The sequence below is a fragment of the Lycorma delicatula genome, chromosome 7 (assembly GCF_047948215.1).
Source record: "Lycorma delicatula isolate Av1 chromosome 7, ASM4794821v1, whole genome shotgun sequence".
Classification (NCBI taxonomy): Eukaryota; Metazoa; Arthropoda; class Insecta; order Hemiptera; family Fulgoridae; genus Lycorma; species Lycorma delicatula.
The window spans coordinates 65,445,668-65,467,916 of NC_134461.1; the positions used below are offsets into that span (position 1 = coordinate 65,445,668).

General features: G+C 27.8%; 1 protein-coding gene across 1 annotated transcript in view; it reads left to right on the top strand.

Annotated features, from left to right (window-relative positions):
- Positions 1-3,582, top strand: part of dysf (neuronal PAS domain protein dysfusion) — a 640,106-nt gene extending 636,524 nt beyond the window's left edge. The window contains exon 11 of the mRNA XM_075370678.1: positions 3,417-3,582. Coding sequence (XP_075226793.1) covers positions 3,417-3,445 — 29 coding nt within the window. The 3' untranslated portion in view covers positions 3,446-3,582. The remainder of the gene's footprint in view (positions 1-3,416) is intronic.
- Positions 3,583-22,249: the final 18,667 nt, after the last annotated feature.

The window sequence follows — 22,249 nt, forward strand, 5'->3', positions numbered from 1 at the left end:
GAAAATAAAAAATAATAAAAAGATATTACGTTAAAATTAATGAGGATTACAGATTAACTGAAATGTAAATAATTTTTTTTATAAGTTATGCCATGAACATGAATATAATAAATATTTATTATAACAACAATACGACTTCATGTTGTAAGATTCTCTTAAATGTAAATAGTTGTATAACAGATTTTACAAACACTGGTAAACCTTTTTTCAATCTACTTCCAAATCGGCAAATCCCTGTTTTTGCAAGGGCTTATGGCAAAAAAAAATTATTAATAAACATTCAAAATTCTTTTCTAGGAGAAAAGCCATTGTACATTTACTTATAAAGTATCTTCGAAACTTAAAAAATCCCTATCCTTTGTTCAACTTACAATTACCAGTTCGGCAACCACCTGTAGATAAGACATGCGACTCCCTACGTGAAGGGAGTACATTGGCCTTACCAAAAAGACATCAGGCGCATTTCTTGCTAGACATTACTGAGAAGGGTTTTGAATATATTTCATCTCAAAAAATCTAAAAAAAAAATATATATAAAAAATAACCGGTTGAATCACAAACTTTAATGAATTATAAATTGTGAGTGTTTATCAGTGCGTGAGCTGGGTTTGAACTGATTGATTATGAACATCTAAAAATCAATTTCTAGATTTTTTCAGTTTCATTCCGAGTTTCAAGGGTTGATTTTTAATTTTTTTGAAACTTTAATTTTTTATCGGTAACTTAATGAAAAAAAGAAATTAACCTAATTTTTGATAATTTTAACCTAATTTTTAGACTCTTTTAATGCGATCTCGAATTAAAAATTGAAAGGGGATGAAAAGATTTACAAACGCTTTTGTACAATGATTGTAAATTTTCCCAATCCCGAAAATAGATTTGAGCTCGAAAATACTCTTCAGGTAACTATTTAAAAACCATTTTCGGTTTTTTAAATTCAGATTTTTTAAGGGGTGCGAAGATATACGGCGCTGTTCCTCAACCAACACAGCCACTGCCACCATTACTGTGTGTGACTGCCATCACCTGCCTCCACTTGACTAATAAACATACAATAAAAAGTTGACCGCTACAGGAAACGCAAGGAAACACATAGCGCGGGCGAAGCTGGGACGGAGAGCTAGTAATTTTATAAAATTATTCTCTTCAATTAAGTTTTACAAAAATTTTCTATATAAACCAAACGTTCTCGTTAAACAAAACCTTCATTATCGAATGGAAAGAGATTTAAAAACGATTGAAGAGAAGGAAAGTCAATTTATTTTTTTGCCTCACAATTTGTTTATGTGCAATCGGTTCTGACTTCTCATGATGAAAAGTTCTCAATGAAACATACATACACTAAAGATAAATATAGTTCATATATAAAATTCATATAATATAAACAGATTTGAAGTTAATATGGAAAGTTTTGTTTCATTTTAATAGATTTTTTCGTGCCCTTATAATTAAATTAAATAAGTCAAGTTCTTATCTGGAATGAAGTAATTTAGCTTTGTGACAAATAAAAATTTAGTAGTACAAATTAATTCATTAGTATTATTAACAATAAAAAAATAAAATTTATAAACAGTGGATTTCTTCAGTACTATTAATATCTTTAATAAAAACGAAGTAAAAACTATCGATACATGAATAATCGAGCAACCATGTATTTAAGACGAGTTTTCTGAATTATATAAACTATCATTCTCTCCAGTCATTTTTAAATCTTTTTATTTAAATATAAATAAAACAAATAAACATAAATCCTAAACCCTGCTTTGCGTGTCGTATAAAGAGGTAAACAACCTACATCATTTTGTAGTATTTTTCTTATTTTGTAGAAAGTAAACATTAAGAACAGATAAATGTAATAAATTGTTAATAAACTACTCTCCTCTTTTCAAAAATTCTATATATAAATGAATATATGTATATAATAAACGTAAAAATGATGGAACGTGAAATGGTACATTTAGTAGATAGGTACTATATCATTGTCACGAAATCAGTCAGTTAGTTTTGTTTTACTTGTCGCGTAAAAGTTATAAATATCATACAATTTATGTTGTATACTATTTCTAATACGTGTATATGTATATTTGAAAAAGGAAAATGAAAATCAGATGAACATATTTTTAAATAACATTAAAATCATGCTAACTAATGTTGTCATAATTTAACAATAACTTAAATAAAAATCGATACAAATCTAAATTTATACGATTAAAAAACTTTATATAGTAAGCAAATAAAAATTACTTTTCTAAAACTTATTGAAAGTAAAACTTATTAAAGTGAAACTTATTAAAGCTTCTTGATCAAGACAATCTAAAATAAATGAATTTATTCCTGTAGAGAAACAAAGCTTATAAAAAGATCTGCGAAGTATTGCGTGATTTTTCCGGGTATAAATAATAAAAATTAAAAGAGTTATTAAAGTTTCTTGATCAAGACAATCTAAAATAAATGAATTTATTCCTGTAGAGAAACAAAGCTTATAAAAAGATCTGCGAAGTATTGCGTGATTTTAACGGGTATAAATAATAAAAATTAAAAGTGGGGAATAAATTTAAAAAAATGTTTTCTAAAAATACTTATACGTCGGTTAAGCTTAACAAATTCGTTTAAAGTTTTTTTCTAAACCTAATACCCCGTTCAATAGTGACTAAAATAAGAGAAAAAAATTTTAAAAAACTTTTCTGCAGTTTACATCCGGGGTCTATAATTAAACTGTAGACATTTCTTTCTTGGGTGGAGGTTGTTTTTTTTTAATTTTTTTATAAATTTTTTTATAAAGTTTTCTCTAAAATTCCTTTAAAATATTGAAATTAGCTTTTCCTCGATAATCCCCCACGCCCGTAATAAATTCTGAAAAAAATTAATACGATCAATATCTCATATATAAACATATTTAAGTAAATTTGGAAAAGAAATTTGGTCTGTCAACCCTGATATAAGGCCAATAACAGTGGAATTAGCTTTCCAGCTAACGAAGAATATTTATAACAAACAGCCTTTATCATGGAACTCAAAATTTAGACACTACTAAACAGTGATAAAGCCGGAAGCACTCAATGCGGCAGAATCCTAAGACTGTGTAACAAATATCTACTAGAAAATCCAGAAAAAAGAAAGGAAAATTATAAGAAAACGTTTAGGTAATAAATTTCAAAATAATCAGCTAAAATTCCAATTAAGAAACTTTGTACTAAAACTAAAAAACTGTTAGACACTACACGGAAAAGACGAATTTAATTTAATTTAGTGAAATATTAAAAACGGAATCATTTAATTGATTTATTATTTACGCGCATGTGTGTCTGTGTGCATGTGTGTGCGCGCGCGTATTTTGGAAGAAATTAATTATTGTTATATCGCTTTTCTAGAACACAATAAAATTTAAATATATTTGTTTTTTTGTTTTTTTTCAGATTCTCGGAACACATCGACTAGTTTATGAGATGTTGTATACTAGGGTGTTATACAAAAATAAAATAACATTTTACAGTACGTAATTTAATATATAATTATTAATTAAAATTAATTAATTAGTTAATTGAGAATTGTATTACATGCAATGTCAGTAAGTATGACATATTGTCAGCCTATCTTAATTAATAATTTAAAAATAAATTAATTAAATAATAGGCTAATTTAATTCAAATTTAATACGTATTATAATAATTATAACCTTTATATCGACTGTGATTTGTCTTGTATACCGTCCTTTTAAAATATTGTATAGTAATATAATACATGTTATATAAAAAAAAGGAAAGATGTACGTGTACAAAAAATAAACTGTAATATAAAATTATATATATTAAAACTGTTATTATTTTAATCATATAATATAATAAAAAACATTTTTTATGAATAAAAGTAGGTGATTAAGTTAAGTTAAATCAAAAAGGTAATTTTGTATATAATTTGGTGTTTAAATTGTAGTTAAAGTATATACCAGTATTATAATGAGATGTTAATATTAGAGTAATGAGTAGTTTTTCATTGTAAACATTAAAATTTAAATCAAATCACGTAAGTTTGTTGAAATTATTTTATTATTAAAATTGTTTAATTATTAAATCTGGAAAAAACATTTATTGAAAAGAAAGGGAAAATGTATAACTATATCCACTTTTAGATTGTTAAAAATTAAGATTAATTAAAAGTAATTAATTACTAAATGATATAAAAAAATCATCAGGAGTTAAATAGTATAATTAAATTAAAAGTTAAAATAATTATGTCAAACATAAAATATGTATACAATCATGACTGTTTGCATGTTAACAGTATAATCAACAATATAACTGAGTATACTATTTTAACTTTTGACTTAATAATAATATTTTAACTCCTGATGGTATGATAAAACCGAAAGATCTCGAGGACTTAACACTTATTCCCTGATAAGGTAAATATACCACTTATTAATTACTTTTAATTATTTTATTAAAATATACCAGCGGAACCATGTTCAAGCAATAGCTATAGAGAAATTAATAAAAAAATAAATAAATAGGAGAATGCAAAACAGAACATAAAGAAAAGAGGAATCTGAGAACAATCCGAATTAAAAAAAAAGCAGTCAACTACAAATGTAATCTATACCGTTAAAACGCTCCATTTGGACTGGAAAAGTTTCCTGGAAAGGTTCTTTTTAGTTTTATCCTTAGGTTTTTTATATTTTTTTTTAATTTATACGAAATTCTTCATAAATAGTGATGATTATTATTTAATAACTGAAATGCGCTTTTAATAATAGGCTTTAATTTTTTAAAGGTTATTGAACTTAACTGTTTACTATTTTATTTTAATACAGTTTAGTGTTGCTTTTTATTTATATGTAACAGTATATTAATGTAAATAAAATCAATCCATATTACTCAGTTTTTCATAAAACGAAAGAAATTCAAAATTTATGTTAATATAGTATTAAATATTATAGTGCTGAGATAGATTTAAGTTACACGGGCTACCAGACAATTTACATAAATATATATAAATTCAAATGTTTGTGAATTTTAAAGATTTTCTTTTATAATATTATTACAAAAGATGTTATTTATTTTTTTCCAGTTTGTTGGAATGTATTAAAAACAGATCTTAAAAGGTGCGAAAACCAATTCGCGCGCATCCGAGCGGCTGCCGTTCGCGTTAGGTTCGGTGTTCTTTAAATTTCTGTAACATTTTTCTATGGCATATTAAGAGATGAAAACCCAACAAAACTTTTAAAAATTTTTAACTCAGTCGGGAAATGCTTTGGAAATTTGATTTTCGAAGAATCGCTTAAAGATTATACTAGAGTTAAACGCAACAAAAAAGCATTAAAATTTCTATTATCCATTTTTAGACGATTCTCACTCCACCAATTTTATAAGAAATTAAACTTCAGCATTGAAATTAAACAAACACAAATTATGATAAAAATTGGCGATTAGAACGACTTGATCGCTTTGCCCTGTTTCTAAGCGACCTTTTGGGGATGTCCCGCTTGCCTATTACAAAGATTTTTTTTTTTGTAAACGGTTGATTATTCTCCCATTTCTTAATAAGATATGATCTTTTAATTCACTTTGCATTATACCAAAGTTGTTATGGAAATAATAAAAATTTAAATACTAAGATTTACGCTAATTTTTCTTTTAAAGTCGAAAAACGTTTAAACATATATCCTATTTAACATGTTGAGCATTATTTGTGGGTTTCTCTTCCTCACTTAGAAAAAAGAGAATTGTTCCTTCTTGTTTATTTTGCGTAATATATAATTTGTGGACTAAGTAAATTCGCATACGTTTTAAATATACTGGCATATACCATAATTACGCTAAACGCAAAAGTTTTTATTTATTAATATTGACTTTAATAATATAGTAAAAGAAATTCTTTAAAATGACGTACATGCCTATGAAGATGCATACAATATGTAATTAAATATATCTTCTTTATTGACAGGTATCATAATTAAATACGTACTATTTAAAACGTAAATATACATATTTATTAATTATATACAGTTAGTAATTTATATATATATATATATATATATATATATATAAATTAACGATCATTTTTATGTTTACATAAAAAAGTTTTATGAATTAAAATAACTTGATTTATTCTAACTTTTTTTTTAAAAAATGTGTAATTAAAATGTCTGCTTGAATGTAAGTAAAATATATTCGTTGGTCTTAAAGATTATTTGGCGAGTTTATATTCCACAAATTCATGTTTATATTCCACAAATTTTCATAAATGAAAAAATTGTACTTAGTACAATAAGTTTTGATAATGGAGTTGTTCCGAAACGCGTTAACAAGTGATAAAAAAGTGAAGCTACGAAAAGTAAGCAATACTCAACATAGAAATTATAGTATTCTTAGTAGAAAATGTAATAATAATTATTATTACTATATAATAGCTACAATTTTAATTACCCCTTTTTTTATAACAAAGATAGAATAGATGATTTTATGTTTATTCAAATACAGAATAAATTTTTACACAACAAAAGACAAAAAAATTACAATAAATTTAAAAAAATAAAAGTGTATTATCATAGAAAATATTTGAACGTAGCATAAATTATTTATAGGATATATTATTAATATTTATTTGTTCTACAAAAATAATTATCATGAAAAATAATGTTATAAATTAGATCAATGTATGAATTTTTTTCATATTTTAATTGTTTAAATTAGTTTTATGATGGCTGGATTGTGCAATAAATGCAATTAAGCATAATACCAAATGCTTTTTTTACAAATTATTAATAATAAGTATTTATAGTAAGTATCCTGTGCCATTATATGAATATTCTATATTTAGTTAAATAGAACTTAAAAAACACATTATTAGAATTAGTCAAAAGTTTTTTCTTATAAATTGAAGTACGTAAAAGCAGAATAAGTTAAAAATAATGTACGAAAAAATACGTTAAAATGTTTATTAATTATGAAGAATTTTATTTATTACTTACCTAATGGAAAAAATACAATATTATACTGCATACAACTTTCAATTACGAAATTAAAAGAAAATTATAAATATTTAATCAGAATAAAACATTACAATGGCTACTAAAAGAAACAAAATCATTTATTTTTTCTGACTTATCAACACTGTAAGAATTTAGCTTCTTTCAATATTACTGATCGTCAAGCAAAACTTAGTGAAGGATATAAAATTCATTTTTTCTTCAAAATTATTTTTTACAAATTTTTTAATATTTAACAAGATTTTATTTCAATTTTTTATTTAAAATCGCTTACATTTTTTTAGGAACCTTAAGTAAATTATATCATACACATTCACATTAAAAAGTAACCCCGTTGAAATTCCTCAAAAATTACATACTAGCACAAATAGAACTTACAAGGGTGGAATGTAGTACGTGTACAAGGTAGTTTTGAAGGAATGTACTTTCAGTAGTACAGGAGAAAACAATAACAATAGCAATTATCATAAAAATACCATATTCTTGTAACATTTAGAAAAGAGAAAAAAAAATTAAAAACGAAAACGAATACAGAAAAAAAAGAATAAGGGAATGAAGGCTTGATTAATACACAACATTCAGCGGGAGTAATTAAACTATGGAGTTACTAAGATCTAGATCGTGTAGCCGCTTAAGTCTTCTAACATCCTCACCGTTGTCTAGAATGTTTACGGCCAAGTGGTTAACGTGATCGTTCAGTCGAAGTTCTTATTTCAAACTGAAACGTTGTACTTCTTCCTTGACATACCGTAGACACCAAATATTCGTGTACTACACTATTTTTACCAAACCACGATGCCTCAGCTAATATACCTCTCTAGTTTGTTCTAAAACCGCTGAATTATTTCAACATTTGTCTTATTTGTCGTACCCCATAATTGGACGCTACATGTCTATACTGGTTTTAAAATAGCCGAGTATAAAAGTAGCTTATTAGACAAAGACAACTCACATCTCCTGCTCAGCAACCAACACATTTCCTTGAGCTTCATGTTAAGTTGCTTTCTCTTTCTTTGAACCTCTCTGTGAAGTCTTTCTTCTCTCTCACATGAACCTCATATGTCAAACGACGATCCGGGTGAAGACCCAGGTAACTTACACTTTTAGTATGCAGGATTAAAATGCATCAAAATGAACACGTAAGCAGACTCCTCAATTCTAACAAGAATTGATTTTTTTCGTTTAATATAAATTTACTGAACATTATTCACAATTGTAAAAATTAAATTTAATAATAAAAATAATAAAACATCTTAAAAGCTTCGAAGGTATCACTTCCAGCGACGGTATCCCCAAAGGGGATGATATATTATTAAATATTACTACACTTACATAATAGCATCTCAAACTTCGTCAAATATTTCGTAAACGAGCGAATGTTAGGTCTGAATGTCCAGATCGATAACAAGCTAATTACTGGTACGATATAATTAATTCTTAAAATCTACATATTATATATATTTTTATTATATATTCAGTAAGTCTGAATATAATGTAAAATGTTAAAATAGAATAATGCGTTACGTATTTGCCTTAAATGTTCGAGTAAAAACATTTATTTTAGATACGATATATGATTTAAAACAACAATTTGCATACACCCAAATGGGTTTTAAAAATTATTTTATACTCGTGGATTTTAGATAAAGTGGAAGTCTAGACGACCTGAAAATCAAGAAATGCCGCTTACCTTAGTATCCGAAAGAGAATTTAATAGTTTTCCTTAAACATCTAGCAGAGTCATATTATCAAGTACTTTAAAAGTCTTGTTTATGTCTCTGATCAAAAGAAACATTTATATCTCTTTCAAATACTTTAAGATTCTTGTGTGAACTAATTTTTTCTTCATTACGTCATTATTAAGTAACTTCAGATAAAATACTTCTTAGCGTGAAATCAAATATTTAATTACAAAATAATATTTAAGGGGCTACCAACATCTTAATCCTAAATTATTATATTATCCATGAAAAGTTAATTTATAATAAACTCTTTTAGCAAAAAAAGATACACTTTTAGTAATCATTTTAACATTTATTTACGATAAAAAAACCTAAATGAGTTTTCCAAAAGATAACAAAAGCAGAATGATAAATTAACAACACAACAAAACCGAACGTTAATTAATCCTAATTTTCAATCAATAAATATCGTATTTCACCATAATAAAATTGTTATATTATCTCAACGAAATATCTTTTTTCTCTTCAAGTTCATAACAATGTCACGAAATTCTAAAAAAAAAATGTTAATAATTTTGAAATTTCAAGCCGTTGGTTTGATATATATCCCACCGATTATGATAAATTAAAAAGTATTTGACATGATAAAAATTTCAAATATTTTACGATATTTAAATTAAATGATATCTATCACCCCTCAATTTTGATTAATTTTTTTATAAATTATTTTATACCCAGACTAAATCTTATGATTAGATTACATTAATCATAAATTTGATATTATTTCATTAAGATTTTTATATTTTCATACCGAAAAACAAATAATTATACATTTCACAATCAATTCATTATTACTTTGTTCCTGGTATAGTTGCATATATATATATATATATATATATATATATATATATATATATATATATATATATATATATATATGCAACTATATATATGAGAATATATATATATATATTTCATATCCAGGTAAATCATTCTTACAAAAATATATATTAAATATTTTTTTTTAAATATGTATTTATATTAAAATGTGCAGTATATTTCAAAAAGTATTTTTTTAAAAATTAATTAAGCATGTATGTATTTAATGTATGTTTGTAATATTAAGAATGTATGTAATTATAATAATGTTGTAATTATGTAAGTTATGTATAATTGTATATTTTAATTTATAATTACTTATATATAAGAAAATAATAAATTTAAAAAAAATGAATGTGTATATAAAAAAATACAACAAAGAACTATTTATTTCACTGCCTTCCTTTCAGTAAAACAAAAGTATATTGAAATGGAATGAAGACACTAGATCGTCCGTTAATATAAATTAAGCCTACAGGCAATTGGATTATTATGGAATAATACCTTAGATACGTAAATACCAATATTTACGAAATAAATATAACATGTATTAGTCCTACCTATTGTGTAAATTTTATTATTTGTATATTTAATTACTACAAAAGAAGTATTGTAATTAAAAAATATATAATTGTTGTATAAATATATAGTTATATAAAATATATAATAGTTTACGTATAAATAGTAATGATAATTTTGTTACAAAATGAAAATTGTATTATCAAATACCTAACCACTTTATAGCGGTAAATTATGTGTATTGTTTATGTATAAATTATAAAAAAAAAGATGTTACAAATTATAAATCAGTTTTAAGGACCTTAGATTCATTTTTATTGTTTTATTTTTATTAACCCATTTAATTTGTTAATGCATGTTGAATAAATAATATTCTTAACTAGCCCGTCTGGACCCTCGACGCGCTCGTATGACCATGTTTATGAGAATATTATTTATTTTAGATATATTCATTAAATAAAAGAAGGTTAGTAATTTTACTTAATCATATTTCTGTTGCCATGGTGACAGAAATCTAATACAGTAAAAAGATTAATACGCTTACATATTATATATATGCATATCGTTCATATCAAAAAGAATGTGCTTCTATATTTATTTATTTTTATAAAAAATTTCAAGAAAACTAACATCTACAATAGTTTTTTTTAACAAAATTTAAAAAAATATTAAGTATAATAAATGTTAATGTATACAACGTACTGTTTATAGTACATCGTACAGTTTATTATACAGTTAGTTCAATTTTTTCCGCTAGATGTTAGCACTATAACGGCTGATTGCAGCAACCCGGCGCACACGTGGTCCGTTCTGCACCAATAGCAGCTAAAATAAAAATCTGAGCAAGTACAACAAAAAAACCAACGCATTATGTGTTTTTATTGGAGAGATAAGCAAATCTTTGGTAATCTTTGGCAAATCTTTATTGGAGAGATAAACAAAAACATTTCTAAATTTCCCTTAAACACGTCATCATTTTTCAAACCTAGAATATAACAAAACTATACTTAGAATAACATTACAGACAAGCAAAGAAAATACGTATGGATACCTGTTAAATGCTAGAGACTTTTGGAGAGCTTCTGGTGTTCAAGTAAGGTTACCGTCTCAGAAACGATATTCGTAAGATTAGACAAAACCATCTGGCAAATAAAATTATTGTTTAATAGCCCGTAATAAGGTAATATAATCTTCAAAGATATAATTTTCGCTTTTAATACAATTTTTATTATATATGAGTGTAACTTAATAATTAAAGACTAAAACAGTTGTGGGTGCAAAATAATTTGTAAGAGAGTTATACTTTTAAAACAGTAAATTGGTAACCCTATGATGAATTTTTATCAGTTCTTTAAATAAATTGTACCTCAAAATTTCATTTTATGGCAAGTTCCCGAGAAGTTAACGATTTATTTGAAAAGCATACCGTGATCCGTTTCTTGCTTTCTGAAGATGATAAATCGGTTTTAACATTTACTCTCACATGACCAAACCAATACTATAAAGTTGTATAAACCGCAGACCCTTTTTACGAGCGGGTAAAAAATGTAAAGATGGTGGAACTTCATTGACTAACGAGCACCGTTCTGGACTTCCACTTGAAATTTCAACTCCAACGCGTGAAACTTGCATAGATACACTCTCCAACAAGACAGAGGGATTACAGTTGAGATTATTGCGGAAAAATTACAAGTAAGTAACGATGCAGTTTAACATACCACAACATGCTCAAGTACCGTAAAAAAGCCCAATATGGGTTCCGAGAGAATCTGCAAACCATCATAAAGAGACAATACTTTTCCAGTGCACAGAACTGAAACAAAGTCAGGAAGATGTTCTTTTTTTGCACGGTATTCTAACCTGTAGTGAGAAATGTGTTCTCCAATGTCACGAACTGGAGTCAAAAAGACACAACATGAAATGGAAGCACACTAGTTCATTTGTCAAGAAAAATTCCGAAATGACAATCAGCAGGAAAAACTGTGATAATCTTTAGGAAGGCAAACCACTTCCCTAAAGATTCTCGAAAATCTTCTAGAATATCAACGAATAATAAACAGTGCACACTAATATGACATGCTTATCAACCAAATGAAGCCAGGAGTCTTGTAATAACGTTCTGGATCTCAACGAAAAATTCATCATTCTGCTTCACGATAACAGGTCTCGCACAGCTCAAATAACTCAAGAAACCAATGACAAATTCCATCGAGAAGTACTTCCTCACTAACCCCTCCACTCAAATAGTGGGTTGACCCCATAGGATTTCCACTTCTTTGGAATTTCATCTCAAACAATGGTACGGTAAGAATTTTAATAGCAATTACGACGTCAAAAAAAAAATGTATTAATTTGGCCTCATCACTAAGAAATAGATTTCTTTGCAGTAGGCATAAGTAAGCTATTCAGAGATGGGACAAATGGAGTAATGTTGAAAAGTGAAAAAAATATCACATTGATTTATCGAACCGTTTTAGCCCCAGAACAAAAATGATTCTGAAATATTCCGGCTTTTAATAAAAAAAAGGTGTGTGTGGGATAAATTTAAATCAATAACTTTTTAAATCAAGCTGATAATATTAAAGGTTGAGCATTACAAAATTTTATTTTTTAAATAAAAATCTGTTTAATAGTAAAGATTTCATACGACCAACCTCTTTTCAGTAATTGATCAGTTACATCAATATCTCTCCACTATCTGAAAAGTAATTTTAAAACTTTGGTAGCATGAAATTCCCCTAATAAAACAGCTACACACTAAATATCGTACTGACAAATTAAATAATTCCTAAGACACTAAGAAAAGAGACATCGATTTGTAAAAATTTCGTATAGAAAATTTCAGTACGTTTACCCAAAAGGCATTTCGAATATTTTGCCACCTTATAAGTATCCGTCTTCCAAAGTACAAGAGCCAAAATGAATATATACAATATATATATATATATATATATATATATATACACACACACACATATATATATACATATGAATTAAAAGATTACTTTTAAAGTAAGGCCTAACTGATTAATAATTATAAGTGATTTTATATATTTTATAAAAAACAAATTAATAATCTACACAGACGGGTCTATCTCGGCTGATAGATGTAGCTGTTCTGTTGTTCTTCCTGACACCGAGATATTACATATCTCGCCTGTTCTTTTGCGATTTACTCCGCCTTGAAAATTATCGAAACCCGTAGTGATGAAAGCTTCCTAGTAACTACCGACTCTAGGAGTGTACTTGAGAGCTTGAGCTGCAAACGTTCTGAATCCATCGTCCAGATTATTCATGATATCCTTTGAAGGATAAATAAGACTGTGGTACAGATATGGGTTCCTGGCTGAGGATATCTATCCTCGGGAAGGAACGGGTCGATAAGACTGCCAAGAGAGCTGCAATAAATGACATTCGAATATAATCGACATGTGAGAGAGATTTCATGAGATCAGTTCGTGTAAAATTGAGGGCTCAGTGGAGTACATTCTGCCTGCCGAGTCCTCCCACGGCATTACATAAAATCCGGGAGAATGTGCTCGAGAAAACTCCATCCCCAACAACAGAAGAGACCAAGCCATCTTAACTCGGCTAAGGACAAACCAGGCTTGCCCACGCTCACCCACTTGGCTTTCCTCAGAAGATCTGTGAGGGTTGCATGGTCAAATGGTCCGTGTGCCACCTGCTCGTTGATTACCCACTCTTTGAAACCATCCGACAAAACTTAGACCTGGGTTCGGATATGAAATTTCTATTAAATCAGAACGTAGGTATAAAACTTCTGTTGCGGTTCCTCTCCTACAATGGAATGAAGAATACGATTTAGTGATTTTTTCCTGATTTATGTATTTTATTTTGTATTTATTGTTGTCACTTGTCTATGTTTGTTATTTATTGTTCCTATTCCTCTATTTTTCATTTTTGTTCTTTATGATTTTTGTTGTTTTATATAATACTATATGATAGTGTTACTGCAGTCGCTAATGACTATAATTGTTGATGCGACTATAAATAAAAGCATTAAAAAAAATTAATAATTGTAAAAACGAATTTTAACTTATTAAAAAAAATTTATACAATATGAAAATTTATGAAATATAGTAAACATGAAAATACTTTGATGTATTAAAAACTATCGAGTTCGACCCAACTGGAGATCGTGACGAAGAAAATGGCACAAATGAAAAAAAAAGATAATAATTTGAAGAAAAATAAAGTGAAAAAATAAAAGTAAAGAGTAATATGCGAAATAGCTACCACAGCAGTCATATGTATGGTAATCCAATTGGAAAAATGTTCACATTTATTCCAAACTCGGCAAATCAAATCTTGTTAAGATTCAATAAAATATTATTCAGCATTTTCAAGTAGTCAGAATATATTCAGCCGAACAGATTTCGTGATCAAGGTAAAAATGTGAATAATAATTTTTTATTTCAAATAGTATTTGTATAAACTTATAAATATATGAAAAGTTAGAAGAAATTACAATTTTTTTTCTTTTTTATAAGATAAAGAAAAATGTATCCAAGATTTTAAAGCTAGACTTTTTCTATCATAAATCGATTACAAAAATTTAACACTTTTTCAATAAAAACTATAAAATATGATAGAATCTCACAAAAAAACTACAAAATCTATCAGAGAAGGTATTATTAGACAAAAAATTGGCTTAAATGATATATATTCATTCAGCAATTGGGATCAATAAAATGAATCTAAATTTCCCAATATAAATTTTTTATTCAGAAATAAAATTAAAGAAAATACTTTTTAGAAAAAGCAAATAAAATTAAGAAAATTATAAAACTTTGTCAACGTAATTTTATTTCAATTAATTGTGTAAAATTGATGGATATGTGAAATACAAAATGGCGACCGCCAGATTATTTTGAAGAACATTTACATTTTAATGTAATTTTAAAAATCGGCCAAGTAACTCACTATCAGAAGGCCTATTAAATACCGATTTTCAAACAAGCGGTGTACGGGAAAAAGAGTGTATATGTGGTAAGATTTTCCTCCATTGTTGTATATTAGGTAAAAAATATGCAAGATAACATTATTAATATTACAATAAAAGAGATCAATTACAACCATTTTTTTTTAATTAATTTTTTTCACTATAAGGAGAAAAATGATTAAAAAAAGGGCAACCGCTACGCTATTTGTGTAGTAATTTCTACCATAAACCAGTAATACAAATGTACGAGAGGTTATCTCTAAAGTAAAGACAGTTTCATTGTAAAAAAATTTATTCTTAAAACTTTATAAATATTTTTTATTCCTTTTCAATTACATACCTTATTCTACTTCTCTACATAAATTAAGACATTCATCGTAGCGATACACCAGCTTCAATATACCCTCGTTGTATTCTTCTGTCGCCAGTCCAATTTGACAATTTAATCTTATGGCAAGATCTGTAGGTTTCAGTTCTTGAACGCACATTACTTTGTAGGGGAAAGTTTCAGTTATTTTATTACAACCTTATGTACGGTAGCGAGTCCGATATCTTGTTGCTGTGCTAATTTATCCACCGACTGTGATGGAATTTCGACCGTAGCATCCGAAATATCAAACAGCTTCTGTTCCAGTAATCCCGATATGAAGTCGAACTTTCACGAGCTGTTTGGGAACTTGAGAGAATACATTCCTTTCTGAATCTCCGTATTAATTGGATGATCCGCGAGGAGTGGTCTATAGTGGCGGGTTTTCTTCGCGCCCTTGCGGTGTACAGGTCTGTAGAGCGAATTTAGTCGAGGTATTTGATCGTGGTAGGATCCCGGGTGGCTAGGGTTCCTGCCTAAGTATTGGATTGGTTGGAGGTAGGCACATCGGCATCGTGCCACGATTATATTGGTATTGTTTATGATTTGATTTGGATATCGATTGTGATCAATCACTTCAATACTATCCTGAATTATTGAAGTGAATCTGTCACTTAGATTAGATGTCGATCAGATTCAAAATAATTTAAATATTATGTTTTTGTAATCATTATTATGAGAAGGAATAAGATATACTTAATTTTTTAATTTTCCTAGTAAACTAAGATATGGTGGTTGACCACCACCATATATATACGCATTAATTGCAGTAATGAATATTGTACCCAGTAATGAATATCGAACTCAATTCAGTGTTTCGTCTATGTCCAAAACCTGAAATTTACAGATTACTTGTGAAATCAGTAACTCATCACAGCCCCATCACGGAATGTCCCATCTAAGCCCATCACAGAATGGGCTTATAACCACTATGGTGGTTTTTCTTTGGAGTGGTTGTCTCATTCTCACCATTTTCTGTTATGCGTCCCGCACTCTTTTCTAATACATTACGTACAAATTATCGTTTTTTCCCACATATTGGGTGAGTTTGGAAGCTATTACCACCCGAACCACAAGACTAGCACTTTTCCACTCGGACACTGTAAATTTACAGTAAAGCAGAAAAACTTTTAGCTCATATATTCGTGTCTTCCGTAACAACGCATTCTACCAAAGGTATTATAGTGTATTGTTATACGGCATAACGAAACATCACCTTAACTTCGCAAAGAAACATAAAATAGTAAAATATTAACAAAAGGCAAATTTACATTTCATGTAATTAGGACATCCAACAGCAAACTTTCCGTACGGAGAAAAGTAACCTATAATAATACATTATGTAACTAGGCTATAATGACAGCCATTAATGCACAAGCGCGAAGTATGTTACGACAACAGCCTTGGCGAGTATCGTAAACTTCTCATGAGTGTATTAATGACCATTATAGAGAGTTTCATACCGAACATTTTATATGGCTGAGAAAGTATTGGAATTATTGATTTAAATCGGTGATAGAGTACATTGTTTACAGAATATATTTTTAAATTTTTCAAAAAATACATTAAACAATAGATTTCTGTGGCAATAGTTATTAGTCATAAGTTCTGCCTTTTCTTTAATATCGACCAGTTTTAAAGAGATTTCTTTTTCAACATTCGACATAAACAGTGTAATATAGAAATTTAGTTACTTATTGATGCACTTTCAAATTAACCTCTGCTTGCTAACTACAAATAGCATTAAAATCAAAATAAAAAAAATAACTGATACATTAAACAATACCCGCTTTTGATTGTTCAGCGGTTAAAAAAGTAGATTTTTGAATGGTTGAACTCCTATATCATAATGAATATCTCTTTCATAATGACCCTCATTATGATACAGTTTCCAACCGCGTAATTCAAACGTTATAATACAGTTAGAAAAAATTTAAAAGCTATACTGCACACTAAACAAACTAACACGTTTAACATTTATTCTATACATTTAACTAACTAAAACTAACCTAAAATTACCTCGAATAATGCAAATTATTATGCAGGCATATTAAGTTTTTGTTCAAAGAACAACCAGATATTAACATTGCGTACAAGTAAACAGTACCAGATCTTGTCTGTAAGCCGTACAGACCAACGCAGGTAACATTTTTACAAAATTATTACTCTACGACATTATTTAATTACTTAATATGATGATTTAAACAATATTACTCAATAATTTTATATAAATCCACTAAAAATAACAAAAAATACAGAATGCAACGTGTATAACAGAATATACCAGACTAATTAGCTATCCTAATCAGCTATCCTTTAATTAATTAGCTATCCTTTAATTCAGCTCTCAGCAACTGATAGAACATTACACCAAAACAAATCTAAAACAAACCCGTAAAAAAAAAGAAAAGAATCAAAAATCTTATTCTTAAAACAGAATGAATAAATTACGAAAAATCTATTAAATAAAAAAATCTGATTGGGGACCACATAACCTCCTTGTACGCCTATTCAATTACATATACACGTTTTTTTAAAATAAAAACTACATAAAACTTTATTTCATTAATAACTTCTGATATTTTTTCTTTTTTTTTCTTGTTATTGTTGAATAATTATTTATCGTAAAATGTTTTTATAATCAGAGGTTTATTAATAAATCAATATATTTAAATTTAAAAAAAAGTTAATGTCTGATTCAAACCGATGTACCTTCTCCTGTAAGATCCAAATACTTCATTAATTAAAATTTTATTTGGTTATAACTCTGGAACCAATGAAAATAAGTACCACTTATGATATATTGTTGAAAAGCCCTCAATAAGGACTTATTACTGCAGTTAAGAAAAGTCATTTTTCAAATGACTTTTCAATTTTAAAAAAAATTCATTTTTTTTTTATTTTGGGCAGTTTTGGTTCAGTCGATTGTAATAACAAGGGGAGGTGCACAACTAGTTGTTACAACAGTCTAAATCCAAAATTTCAATATCCTACGGCTAATCGTTTTTGAGTTATGCGAGATGCATACGTACAGACGTCACGCCGAAACAAGTCAAAATGGATTCAGGGATGGTCAAAATGGATATTCCCGTTGAAATCTGAAAACCGAAATTTTTCGCGATCAAAATACTTTCTTTACTTCGTACAAGGAAGTAATTAATCGGTAGAAATACATTTTATTAAAATTACCAGAAAACTGTAAAATCAACATTTTTCATCTATTTTTACGATGTAGGTAATTTCATTAACACATCCAGAACAGACTCATAAGATCAATTTTTTTTAGGTGCATAAATATAATCATCTCTTACATATTTTTTTGTTAATTTTAATTATCAATATTGAAAATTAGATTTACAACTAATAATTTACAATTAATTTTGCAGTTTTTTTATAAATACGAAGAAAAATTATTTTTTAATATTTAAGAAAAAATAAACTAACGAATAATAGTAAAAAATCTTTTAAAATAACGATTATTCGTAAATTTATTCGAAGCTACGTAAATGTTATCATTTATCACAATTTTTTTTATTTAATTTTAATAACACAAAAATCAAAACAAAACATACGTAACAAATCATTGAATCTTTGACTTAGCAACATATTTTAGTACACGATTTTTTATTTTTAGTACACACTAACTTATATGGTGAGCATAATAATATTATTTTTAATAATACGATTTCAAAATGATCAGATAAAATTTTAGAGAAATATTATCATAAAATACGCATGATTACTATTGTTGCAATGTGACATGTTCGTCACGTTTCTTTTATCATTATACATTATAAAAAACCCATCATTAAAAGATATACAGTCGTGAAAATGTAACAAATCGTGTTTTAAACTAACGAGAAAAAGATCCTAGATGTTAAAGAAAATGGGATGCACTGATACCGGTTCGGTTCTTTTTATTAAGACTTTTATGTATAGTTTAGCGTACAGAATTTTTAGTTGAGGTGGTGGTTAGTCTTAATTTCGAATTTATAACTATTTTTAATTATAATTATATTTTTTTTAACAAATGATAAATAAACCGCATTAAGTGGAAGCTTGTGTGTTGTAATATATATATATATATATATACATATATATATATATAACGTTTGTAAAATATAAAAAAACAAGCATTGAACGGGTTTCAAATCCAGCACTCTACAGATAAAAAGCTTACAGTAGACGTTACCACTCCGTTTTTTAAAAAAAATTTTTTTAAGTTTTTGAAGTAAAAAAATCTGATGTGGATACCACATGACTTCCTTGAACGCCTATTAAACTACATACACACATTTTTAAATGTACATAAAATTTTTTTCCACTAATAACTTCTGATATATTCATATATTTTTAAGTTTTATTATTACTATTGAATTATTATTTAACGTAATTTTTTTTTTACAATCACAGGTTAATAATTATTAATAAATCAATATATTTGGATCTTTTACGGAATTCCCTACCCCCCAAATAAAAATACTTAATTTTTTAAACAATCGGCCAAAATTGGTGGGAATATGCATAATTTAAAATAGCAGGAAATCAGGTTGGAAAAATAACCCAAAACCCGATAACACAATTACATACTCTTTTATACCGGTAATTTTAAACATTCTCCAATGAAAAAACTAATTAAACTTAGCCTACGCTCGCTTCGTTTGCTAATATCGAGTAATTAACAGTAATGTTTTGATTATTAGTAATCAAAACATTGATTATTAATAATAAATAAGATGAAATCACCATCTGAAGAAATCAGATGAATTTCATCTTATCCTAAAAAAAAAAATTTATCCCAAGTGGTCATCTTATTTCTTATTGATTATTAATAATTGCAATAATTACGGAATTTATTATTTAAATATTCAAGCCATTACTATTATAATTAATAAGGTCAGCGAGCGAAGCGAGCGTAGGTTAGTTTTCGTAGATTATATTTATTTATAAAATAAATAAATATAAATGGTTATATCTGGTTATTGGGTAATTTATCCAACCTGGTTATTGTTAATATCAATATTTCTTGCTATTTAGTTGTCTCCAGCTGAAAACCTTGCTAACTTTTTAGGAGGGGAGAAACGAAAAAGTACTAATTTTTATTTTTTATTTTGAAACATGCATATTCCCATCTAATTCTTATTGGATATTAAAAACACATCGATTTTTGGGGGTTGGTTAAAAAATCAAGTGTTTTTTTTTGGGGGGGGAACTCAGAAAAAGATCCATATATTTAAATTAAAAAAATATGGAGATGAAGTCTGATTCAAACCGATGTGCCTTCCCCTTATAAGAACTAAATATTTCGGTAATTAAAATTTTATTTGGTTAAACTCTGGAACCAATGAAAATAAGTACCACTTATGATATATTGTTGAAAAGCTCTCAACGAGGGCTTATTACTGCAATTAAAAAAACTCCAAAATCTAAATCTTTTGGATTTTGGGATATTTTGGACATTTCTGGTTCAGTCGATTGTTATGAAAAGGGGAGGCGCAAAACTAGATGTTACAATAGTCCTAAATCCAAAATTTCAACATTCTACTGCTAATCGTTTTTGAATTATGTGAAATTCATACGTACGTACAGACGTCACACCAAAACTATTCAAAATGAATTCACGGATGGTCAGAATGGATATTTTCGTTGAAATCTGATAACCGATATTTCACCATCACAATAGTTCCTTTACTTAATACAAGGAAGTAAAAATATAAGTGTTATTTTTGTAACTTAATTATTTTATGTAATCGTTGCGTTTTTTTAAGATCAAATCTATTCAGAATTAAAGAAATAAAATCTATTCAAATCTATTCAGAATTCAGAATTAAAACATTTAAAAAATCAAACAATATCCAAACTGAAAAAAAATTTCTCTTATTCATTTTTAAATTGAAACAGCATAACATTGTAACAGCACAACATTGTAAACGCTTCTTAAAATTCGAAATAAATTCTAGATAAAAGCTGTTGAATACTTTATCAATAAGTAGCGTTTGATTGAAGTGAAATCTTTTTAACTTTTTGAAGCACCAGTCCAAAATAATAAAAATGCGTAAAAGAAAAATTCCAAAATCACATAAGACTGAAAATGTTTAGGTTATAGTTTGTTATTACTTTTTTTTTTTTTTAATAAGAAACAACCAGAAAAAAAATACAAGTCAAAACAAATTTGAAATTTATAGATTAATAAAATTTAATAAAATAAACTGTGGCATTGAGCTAACAAATAATAAATAAATAATTTTTCACCAATGAATTCACAGATTGTATGAATAGATCTCAACATTACCGATCAGCTATTTTATGCTATTCCAAGACTACAGTTCGAATCCAGGTAAAAACGAAGTTAGGCCGCAAGGACAAGAAGAATTATCCCGCACCTGGATGCTTGGCTAGATCGCTCTCATGGTGAATTAGATTACCACACAACGCAACTCATGTCGGGACATGGTGCATTTGAACAATACCTGCATAGGTTTAGCAGGAGAGAGTCACCAATCTGTTGTTACTGCGACGGGTTGACGATGCCGAACACACTATTTTTGAGTGAAGACGATGGGAGGAACAACGTATAAATGCAGGACTGATGCATACCCGACCGGAGCAGCTCTCGGAGTGGCTCTTGGCTATGTCCGGTAACTGGAATAATTTTGCAATATTTGCAAGAACAGTTATCAGAATAAAAGAAGATGAGGCAATACGACTGGGATACTGAAGGTTGTAGTTTATAGCTTATAGGTTATAGCAGGGCTGGGCGGACAGCCCGTTCCTGAGGGCTCACATGCCCTGGTGTGTGGGTTCTCGTGATGGAGCAGGGACTCCTGGGGTCTGTTAGGTGCGAATGAATG